Here is a 9,742-nt window from a genome sequence, read left to right on the forward strand (position 1 = left end):
AGCCTCCGGCGCGCGCCCCCGCAGCGGCCGCTCCCATTGGCGGCGGCGCCGCGAGGGGGTCGGGCCGTCCTGCCCCCTCCCCCGGCGCCCATTGGGCGGGCGGCGGGCACCACGTGGCGCGGGGCGCGGCCATTGGCGGCGCGGCGGCGGCGTGGAGCTATAAAATGCCGGCGGGGGCGCGTCGGCCCCGCGGCGGCGGCGGGCGGGATGGAGGCGGCAGATGTGATGGAGGCGGCGGACGCGGCGGCGCTGCGGGAGCGGCTGGAGGCGGGCGGGCAGGGCCACGTGCTGCGCTTCTGGCACGAGCTGAGCGGCGCGGCCCGGCGGGCGCTGGCGGCCGAGCTGCGCGGCATGGACGTGGCCGAGATCAACCGCTTCTTCCGCCGCGCCCGCGGGGACGGCGCCGGAGAAGCGGCGGCGGCGGCGCTTGACGCGCGGATGGAGCCCGTGCCGCGGGACGTGCTGGGCAGCGCCAGCCGAGACCGCGGGCTGGTGCCGCGCTGGGAGAGCCGCGGTAGGTGGCGGGGGCGGCGGGGCCCGGCGCGGCGCGGTGCCGGAGCCGCTGGCCCCACGCGTGTGTGCTCCCCCAGGGCTGGCGGAGATCGCGGGCAGCCGCGTGGCCGCGCTGCTGTTGGCCGGCGGGCAGGGCACCCGCCTCGGCGTCCCCTACCCCAAGGGCATGTGCGACGTGGGGCTGCCCTCCCGCAAGACCCTCTTCCACCTCCAGGCCCAGCGCCTGCGGCGGCTGCAGCAGCTGGCGGAGGAGCAGCACGGCACCCCCTGCCATATCCCCTGGTGAGCTCTGGCCCCCGGTGGTCTCTGGGGAACAGGGAGGTGTCGGCAGGATCCCGTTGGCCCTGATGGGCCGGTGTAGCCCTGTGGGTGTCAGCAGCCCGAGATCCCCCGGGTTGGTGCAGTTCCCCTTCCCAGCCCCTGGGCTGATGCGGAGCCCCTTGGCTGCCCAGGAACAATGGGTTGGTGCAGTCCCTCTTGATACCGGTGCTATTGGTATGGGCATATCCCTTTGGATATGCTCAGTGAGTGGCACTGGCAGGTCCCACGTTGTCAAACTCAGCCCCATGGCCCTTGGGAAGGTCTGTCATGTCCCCATATGGGACAGCAGCCATGCAAAGCAGGGGTCTAGGCAGCAAGGGGCAGTTGTGGTGCTGTGAGCAGGAGGTTGGTGTCAAGGAAGAAGCTGCTGCGGGTGTCCCCTGCACTGTGCAGGGTGTTTTATGGTTTTGGAGATACATGTTGCAAGGAAGAGTGAAGCTCTTCATTGACTTGCCAAAGTGGTGGCAAGCCACAAAGCCTGTCCTGGCTGTTCCCTACATTTGGGATGAGGGGTGTGAGACCCTGCCTCTCCTCCCTGCTCATTGGGGGTCTCCTGCTCTGCAACAGGTACATCATGACAAGTGGCCGCACTATGGAGTCCACCAAGGAATTCTTCCAGAAGCATAGTTACTTTGGCTTGAAGAAGGAAAACATCATCTTCTTCCAGCAGGGCATGCTGCCTGCCCTGGGGTTCGATGGGAAAATCCTGCTGGAGGAGAAGGGCAGGATTGCTATGGCACCAGGTTAGTGGTGGGAGCTGATGGGAGGGGCGCACAGAGGCGAGATGTGGTGCTGAGGACAAGCTTTTGGAGCTGGAATCTTGCAGTGTGACGTGGCTGACGGGTGATGCAGGCTGAGAGGTGTCTGTCTTGGCAGGGAGGACCAGGGTGGGGTATGGCTGGGCTGATGACCCTCCACACCGTCTCTGTGGGGAAGGAGGATGAGCGTGGGTGGCTGATGGGACTACTGGGTGTTGCTGCAGCCCCAATGGTTTGTTCTCTTTGCAGATGGCAATGGGGGCCTGTACCGGGCCCTGGGGGCACACGGCATCGTGGACGACATGGAGCGGAGGGGTGTGCAGAGTGTCCATGTGTACTGCGTGGACAACATCCTGGTGAAGGTGGCTGACCCCAGGTTCATTGGGTTCTGCTTGGAGAAGGGAGCAGACTGTGGGGCTAAGGTACGGTTTTGGGGGCTGGCAGGCACTGCTTCCCTGGAGCTGAGTTGGGTCTGTCCTGCTCCTTGCCTGTCTTCCCTGATTCCTCATCCTTTGTTTTTCTGGTTCACCACATTCAGAGGGGATAGCTAAGCACCAGGAGCATACTGGTGAAGTTGCACATGTTGCCAGAGTCCTACCTGCCCCTTGGGTAGTCCTGCCTGCCCTTGGCACTGTGGGGGATGTGGGGCATCACTGAGCCCTGCCTGGTGCCGTTTCTCTCCTGTCTTGCACAGGAACGTGGCACCAACAGGCCCAGGGCTCAGAGGTCCCTTAGTGCCTGGGGCCAAGAGGCTCCTGGGGAGTCCGGTGGAGCTCCCTGGTTCACACCTGGGTGCTGGGCAGCTGTTTTCCAGGTGGCTGTGGGTAGCACAGGCAGACAGGATCCTTGCCGTAGGCTGCCAGCTGTCGCCAGCAGTGACATCCTGGGCCACTGGACCAGGATCTGGTGGGTGCAGCTGACACACTGAACCCAGCCCTATGTGTTGTGGACAGGACATTGCATACTCCAAGCTTTACTTAAAGACTGGCTTAACAGCCAAAGAGGCTGTTTTTGTTTACATTGGGCTTGGCTCTGGTAAACAGACAAGAGGACTTACTGGATCTGAAGCTTTCAGACAGCAAGCTGAGAAAGGGAAAGCAGTTCCTCCTCCTGGCTTGCACGAGAGAAAGAGGAAATAAGCAGAATGCAGAAAGGAGAAAGCCCTTTGTCCCTGCATGCCACCCCACTGTGGTGACAGCGATGGGTAGGGATTTGCTGGGGTAGTCCTGTGCCCAGATGGAGGTATGTGGGTTGCTAGGAAGAGGAGGGAGGTCAAGTGTAGGGGGATGGCTCTGCTAAGCCTCCTGGTTGTGCACAGCAAGCTGGCTAAAAATATCCATGCCCTCTGCCAGCTGCACGTGGGCTTGGTGCCAGATCCTGCCCGCGCCCTCTGGGTGTGTCTGACACCCTGTCACCCAGTTCTGCCATCATCCTCCTCTAGTCCCCATTGCCAGAAGTACCTGAGAGGGGAGGACTCCAGCATCCCTATCCCTGCACTATCCCAGCACAGCAAAAAGCCTTGGCAGGGATGCGGGGTACAAGGGAGTATATTTGAAGTGCTGGGCTTTGGGTGTCTCTCTGACAGTCCTTCCCTTGGGCAGGTGGTGGAGAAGACCAACCCCACGGAGCCGGTGGGTGTGGTGTGCCGAGTGGATGGTGTGTACCAGGTGGTGGAGTACAGCGAGATCTCCCTGGCCACTGCCCAGAAACGGGGTCCGGACGGGCGGCTGCTCTTCAACGCGGGCAACATCGCCAATCACTACTTCACCACTGCCTTCCTGAAAGATGTAGTCAAGTAAGGGCCCTCTAAGGGTGCTGCTGGAGTCCTGGTGCCAAGTGGAGTCGACTGTGCTGGCTAAGCTCCAGCTGTTTGCAGGTGTGCTGACATGAGGCCCCTGATGTCCAGCCTCTGCACATGTGGCCTGACCCTTGCCTCTCCACACAGTCTCTTCCTTGAGATAAGATTTCTCCTGGCCATAGCTGGATGCAGCTTCCAGAGTGCAGGCGTGTGGAGCCATCCTCTCCTGGCTGCCATGGGGATGAGCAGCCTGTGCCTCAGGGAGGCTCTCCTGCTGCAGCAGTGTCTGAGATGGAGACGTGGCTTGCTCAGGCAAGTGACATCTCTTTCTTGGCCTGTTGCAGCACTTATGAACCACAGCTGCAGCACCATGTGGCTGAGAAGAAGATCCCACATGTAGACATCGCTACAGGGCAGTTAATCCAACCCGAGAAGCCCAATGGGATTAAGATGGAAAAGTTCGTCTTTGACATCTTCCAGTTTTCCAAGTATGTCCTTTTCTCTCCACGGGGAAGAGGCTGTTGGCTCTGCCTTGGGCAGCTCTGAGAGCCTCCGGGGTGGTGCCAGGGGTGTGCCCACTGGTGATGCCCTGGCATCAGAATAAGATGCCAGCTCCTGTGCTTTGCCGCAGCAGTAGATGGTTGTGCTTGGAGATGAGCAGCAGGAGGGACAGGCGCTGTGTGCTTCTTGCTTGGCTGAGCCCTGCTGCTGGGCCAGAAGAACATCTGCTGACTCTACAGCCCAGGCCCTCCCTTCCCTCCTTCATGACTGTAAAAAACAGCCCATGGGTGTGGGCTGTGGGAGGGCCATGGCCCCAGCTCAGCCACCCTGGCAGGGGAGAAGTGATGAAGCAGCCACGATTTCCAAACCTGACCCTCCCATGCTCTGTTTCCTCCTAAGGAAGTTTGTGGTGTACGAGGTGCTGCGTGAGGACGAGTTCTCTCCCCTGAAGAACGCAGACAGCCAGAATGGCAAGGACAACCCCACCACAGCCCGACATGCCTTGATGTCCCTGCACCACTGCTGGGTTCTCAATGCAGGGGGGCACTTTGTGGACGAAAACGGCACACGCATCCCTGCCATCCCTCGGTGAGTTGCTGCTCCTGGCACTCCTGCATCCTTTTTTGGGCTGGATATAAGGCACGAGGCAGTCCCCAGCCCTTCTGCATTTCAGTGCTCCTGATAACAGTGTCACTGAAGTGACCAGCTATGGGTCCTTTCTCCTGGATGGTCCGTGGGGCAGAGCTCTGTGGGCTGAGTGGTGGCCACAGGAGCAGCGCTTGCTCACTCAGCAGCAGCTTTCCTTCTTGATTCAGCACCTCTGAGCCAAATCCTGCCAGACTCCCTTGCACAGCCAAGGTCGCCTCTGCAGGGAGGAGGTGGCTCCCTAAAGCCCAAGCACACCAGCAGATCCATACAGCAGCCAGGCTGGAGTCAGGGCATCCCTTGACCATAGGACCCTCCCCACCGTCCCTCTTTGGAGATCAGCAAAGCCCAGACTTGTTCTGCTGTGTTTTTTCCCTGCCTCGCTAACCCTTGTCTATTCCCATGTAGCATCCCAAACGGAAGGTCCGCTGCCACGCCAGCAGATGTCAAAGACAAGTAACTATACCGTGCAGCGTGCATGGTGGTGGGGCTGTGCTTAGGTACTAACGGGCTGTAGGCCAGGCCGTGGGTGCGCGCTGGGACAGGTGCCCGCAGTGACTAACGGGGCCGGGGGGCTCTGGGCCGCATGCTGGGAGCGGGGCTCGTCCCACCGCTCGTCCCCGTGGATGCCGCTTCTCATGGTGGCGGGCAGTAGGCAGCGTCTGCTCCCTCCTAGGCTCCTTTCCGCAGGGGCAGCCAGTGGGGATGACTGGATTGGGCTTGTGCTGCTGGTGTGGATGCGGGGCAGCAGCAGCCTGGTGCTGACTGCCCATGGGCCCCAAAGGACACCCCACAGGCGGGGTGCTGTTGGGAAACATGCTGGCACATCCCTTCGATGACACCCCCCTGTTAGTCACACCATGGCACAGCACAGACTGGACTGGTCCCGGCCGGTCCCAGTGCTGGAGACGGCTGCCGTCTCCCGATGTCCGCCAGGCGTCCAGGCAGATGGAAACGGGATTGAAAGCGTTGAGTTAACGTCAAGCAGGCTTTGATGTAGCATGTGTGAATCACAGCACGGTGACCAGCTGTGCTTTGTGTGACTTCAGCTCTTGGGGTTGGTACATCCAGACCATGACACTAGGGAAAGCCCCTGGCTCAGTGCTTGAAAGTTTACAGGAATACACGGAAGAGCTTTAACACTTCTGTTAACAGCAGCATGTTCTGTAGGCACAGGGCAGGTGGGGTGTCTGGGACTTAGTCTGCGAGTCATTCACCAGCTCTAAGCAAGCTTCTTACCTTCCTCTGCTTCAGAAGTTGTATCTTATAGTACTTTCTGGTGAGATATTCCTAGGATCTCTGTTTTAATTCCAGACTCCCAAGTGTTTACAGGCTTATGACTGGGCCATCACACTAGTTATTAATGTAGGAAGAAGGACGCACCTTATCCTACATTTACTCTTCGTTGCCAGTTCATGTCAATTCTTTTTGTTTTTTTTTTAACAATTATCTGGATTCTAACTCCAAGGCAAACACAAGTATGAGGGCTGGGTTAGGATGGGTGAGTTTTATTTACAGCTGGGACAGGAGGGGGGCTGAGTGAGTGCGTGGCAGCAGGGATGAGCTTTAACCAAAGTGAAGGGAGCATTGTCATGGATGACATCCTGCCATGCCTGCCTGGCTGCCGTGGCGAGTGGCTAGGAAGTGGCACCCTGGGGTGCTGCTGTGGCTCCTTGTTGGCTCCACATGGCTGCACCCCCTGTCCAGACTTATACGCCAGCTGGATCCAGGGAGTATCTGGGAGGGGGTCCTATGAAGGCTAGTGGCAGTAGGAGCAGCCTTGGGGCCCCCATGCAGCCCCCTGCCCAGCAGTGCTGCTGCAGTGGCCAGTGCTGGTGTGGTTCTGATGTTTTGCTCATCAGTGCCAGAGCACAGGCAGAACAAAGGAGCTGAAACAACTGATCTAAGAGGCAAAGGCTGGAGGAGCAAACAGTGCTGCAGGGAGCATTTCTGAGCAAGCAGACAGGCTTACCCTCCGTCCTCAGCTTTAAGCAGGAGAGTGCTGAAAGAAAGACCAGTTATAGCCAGCAAATGGGAAGGTGCTGTGTGAGTGCATCTGCCATCACTCCAAGGGTGCAGGAGGAGGAGGAAGGAGTGACTAGTTTGCATGCAGCATCAAAAATAGTGGGGCTGGGGACACAGGCACTGCTGTAGTTGCACACATGGAAAGGCATCATGAAATCCACATCTAAAGCTCTCTTCCCTTTCAGTCACTGCTGGTATCTAAACTTTCACTCGCACCTCTGTGGAGAGCACGCAAGGCTTGACTAACCCAGGGCAGCTCTGTGCTGGCGGGGTCTGACCCCCCACCTGGCATCAGCAAGATCTTGGGCCCCGTCCATGTCCCCTGGTGGGATGTAACTAACTCTCCTGACTTTTTCTCTGCAGCTTGAAGGATGCAAACGACCTGCCAATCCAGTGTGAAATTTCTCCCCTGGTGTCCTATGGAGGAGAAGTGAGTACTGACTCTCCAGAGCTGAAGAGGTCCTTGCAGATGGACTAGACAGGTGGAGGGGCTGGCAGGGCACACACGTGAGGGGATAAGTCATGGAAGTGTGACTTGAATTCCCTGTGGGGCTTTTTGAGACAGTGTCCCCCAAGCTGCTAGCCCAGGAGGGGACCAGAGCCACCTGTGAGCAGCTCAGGGGGTCAGCAGAGCAGATGACACGTGGTGTGTTCCTAATGAGCTACTTTGTCTTCCTGTAGGGTCTGGAAAAGTATGTGAAGGACCGAGAGTTTCGCGCACCTCTGATTATTGACGAGGATGGGATCCACGAGCTGGTGAAGAATGGGATGTAGTGGCAGCAGGATGCCCAAGCAGGGCTGTCCATCCCGCCAGGAACTCAGACACATGAAGGTTTATAGCTGTGACTGGTTGGGGCTGGTCCTGCTCACTCCAGCCCTGTGCAGGGGAGGATGTGGCCCACTTGGTTCTCAGCTCGTTGTATGCTTCTATTTATATTTTAATTTAAAAACCAAACACTTTATGGATTCCCCTGCCAAGAAGCACAGCTATGGTGCACTGCTCTTTGCACTCCAGGCTGTGGGCATTTATTTTTAAACATGTATATAGTAGTACTCATTGTACGTGCAGAGAGAGGATTTTTATGGTACGGGGCTGGGATTAATCTTGAATTTTTATTTTTCTTAAATCTACATGACTATTTTTTTTTAATAGGGTCCTTGTCATTGCCCATGTCCTTCCTTTTGGTCATCCTTTCTATGTTGCAAAACTGGAAGCACCCAATTAAACTCTGAGTCCCTCCTGTTTGTCATCTGGTGGTGTTTGAGTGACAATGACTTTCCACAGAGGCTCTGCTCATGGAGAGCAGAGCACTGTATCATGCCGCGTGCTCTGCCAGTGCAGCAAGGGTTGCTGCCTGGGGTGGCTGCAGGGAGGTCCTCTGGCCTGCAGTGCTTGTTTGGGGCATTTCTGGAGGAAACAGAGAGTTGCACTTTCCTCTTGTATTCCTGCAGACAGTGGCAAGTCTTGAGCAGGTAGGAACAGGCAGGTGTGCTGGGCTGCCCGAGTGCTCAGGGTGAAGCCAGCCTGGCATGGAGCCCTCCAGCAGCGCTGTGTGCCCTCTGCTTTTCCTGAGAGGGCTCCTTCCACAGCACACTGCTGTGGAGTGTGGTGTCCTGATGCCCCCGGGCAGAGCAGCTGTGCTGCCTCCTTTCCTGTTTGGGAAAAGAAGGAGCTTGGCCAGCTCCTCTCCTGATCCTGTCCCATCACAGCCCCGGTGTGGTTGGTCACTGCCTCCCACTGCCCCCTGGCTGCCTGGAGAGGGATTTTCCCTTGCAGGGCTGCGAGTGGGACCCAAACCTCTCTCCCCCAGGGGAAGTCACCGAGTCCTGTGAGTGCTAAGGTGGCTGTTGGGCATCCTAGGCTTAACCAAGCGCTCAGTTTCCCAGGCAGTGTGCCCGGGAAGCCGGGGCCACGCGGGGGGTCCTGGCTGGCGCTGTGCCTGCTGGTGGCTCTCCGCTGGCTGTCTGGGCTGTGTGTGGCCGAGGCTTTGGCTTTTGGCTCTGCAGACCACCACCTTTGCGTTAGGTCCCGGGACAGAGCAGCGCAGCACTGGCTGCTGCCAAGTTATTTGAGTACTGATTCCAGGTAGCGGGAGGGGAGTGGAGCAGAGCAGAGCTGGCTGGCATTTCTGCGGGTGTGCACGTAGGGCAGCCTGTGCTTCTCCCTGCCCGCTGATCTGGAGCAGCACAGGGGGGCACACTACAGAGCCCTGCAGCAGGCACTGCTCTCACCCGTTCCCTACCTGCCCTCCCTGCCAGCCTGGAGGAAGCTGTGCCCTAACTCTGGGCACCCCTGGCTCAGCTGGCACTGCAGCCCCTCTGGTAGCAGTGGTGAGGGTCACCAGAATCTGCAGTGGGCAGTGGATGGCTCACCCTGCCTGTGACTCAGTTGGTCTGTCTGGAGAGCAGACAGGCTCGGAGTATGGTAATGAGGTTGTGTTTAGGAGCAAGCCTGCAGCCCTGGAGCTGTGGGGTATCCTGCAAGACAGGAGAGCTTTTTAGGGAGTTGCTGGCCTGCTGCCAGGTGTGCTGCTTCCCTCCCACAGTGTGGCAGTGGCATAAAATACAACCAAAACACTAGTCTGAAAAAAAAAAAGTTGCTTTTCAATTTTTTTTTTAATTGTGGTTTTTGCTATTGCACAAAAATTAATGCGAGCCCTTTATTATTATTTTCTCCTTGCTGCGTTGCATAGTCAATGGCTGCAGTGCCAAGCTAGTGCCTGGAAATGATGTAAAACCGCCAGCTCAGCGTGGAGTTCGGGGAGTTGGAGCGCTGATTCCATGCCGTGTGCCAGGCAGGTCGGCACTCCGGCCGGTGTCCTGGCCATGCGTGCCCGCGCAGGAGTCTGATACCCTTCCCACCAGGGGCCCGGAGAGGGGTAGTCCATGTGGGACCTTCTGGGACAGCGATGGGGTCTCAGAGAGTGTCTCCACTGCCCACATTTTGAGGGTGTCCCCCGTGGCCCCACGGTGCAGGAGGAGGGTCCTGGACACACGTGCCATCCTGCAGCCGCGGGGGCGAGTGCCGGAAAGCAAAACGCTGCCTATTGCTTTAAGTTCCCCTGCCGGCCACGCGGATCTTTTTATTTTTTCTCTTGCGCTATGAATGGGTTTTGCTGTAAATTATAGCTTTGCGCACATTCCCTTGGGCCGAGGAAAATAACCTCCGCCGAAAAGCCAG

The 9,742-nt window shown here is 58.2% G+C and overlaps 1 protein-coding gene across 2 annotated transcripts; it reads left to right on the forward strand.

The window, feature by feature from the left end:
* The first annotated feature begins 201 nt into the window (after positions 1 to 201).
* On the forward strand, positions 202 to 7,811 carry UAP1 (UDP-N-acetylglucosamine pyrophosphorylase 1). 2 transcript variants are annotated; one of them, XM_027694649.1, is made up of 10 exons: positions 202 to 514; positions 591 to 795; positions 1,402 to 1,577; positions 1,842 to 2,014; positions 3,194 to 3,387; positions 3,735 to 3,878; positions 4,291 to 4,479; positions 4,945 to 4,992; positions 6,925 to 6,991; positions 7,243 to 7,811. In XM_027694649.1, exons 1-10 carry the CDS (start codon positions 208 to 210, stop codon positions 7,333 to 7,335), a joined length of 1,596 nt encoding a protein of 531 aa, XP_027550450.1. In that variant the 5' UTR covers positions 202 to 207; the 3' UTR covers positions 7,336 to 7,811. The 2 variants fall into 2 exon arrangements, with proteins under 2 accessions (XP_027550450.1, XP_027550451.1); XM_027694650.1 differs by lacking the exon at positions 4,945 to 4,992.
* Positions 7,812 to 9,742: the final 1,931 nt, after the last annotated feature.

Source organism: Neopelma chrysocephalum, unplaced genomic scaffold (assembly GCF_003984885.1).
Source record: "Neopelma chrysocephalum unplaced genomic scaffold, ASM398488v2 Primary Assembly neopelma1_98, whole genome shotgun sequence".
NCBI lineage: Eukaryota > Metazoa > Chordata > Aves > Passeriformes > Pipridae > Neopelma > Neopelma chrysocephalum.

Excerpts from the sequence above, each read along its gene's own strand:
- UAP1 (XM_027694649.1), top strand. The coding sequence starts at position 208 with ATGGAGGCGGCAGATGTGATGGAGGCGGCGGACGCGGCGGCGCTGCGG. Across the intron at positions 3,879-4,290 it reads GACATCTTCCAGTTTTCCAA|GAAGTTTGTGGTGTACGAGG; the intron begins GTATGTCCTTTT and ends TTTCCTCCTAAG. Across the intron at positions 4,480-4,944 it reads CGCATCCCTGCCATCCCTCG|CATCCCAAACGGAAGGTCCG; the intron begins GTGAGTTGCTGC and ends ATTCCCATGTAG.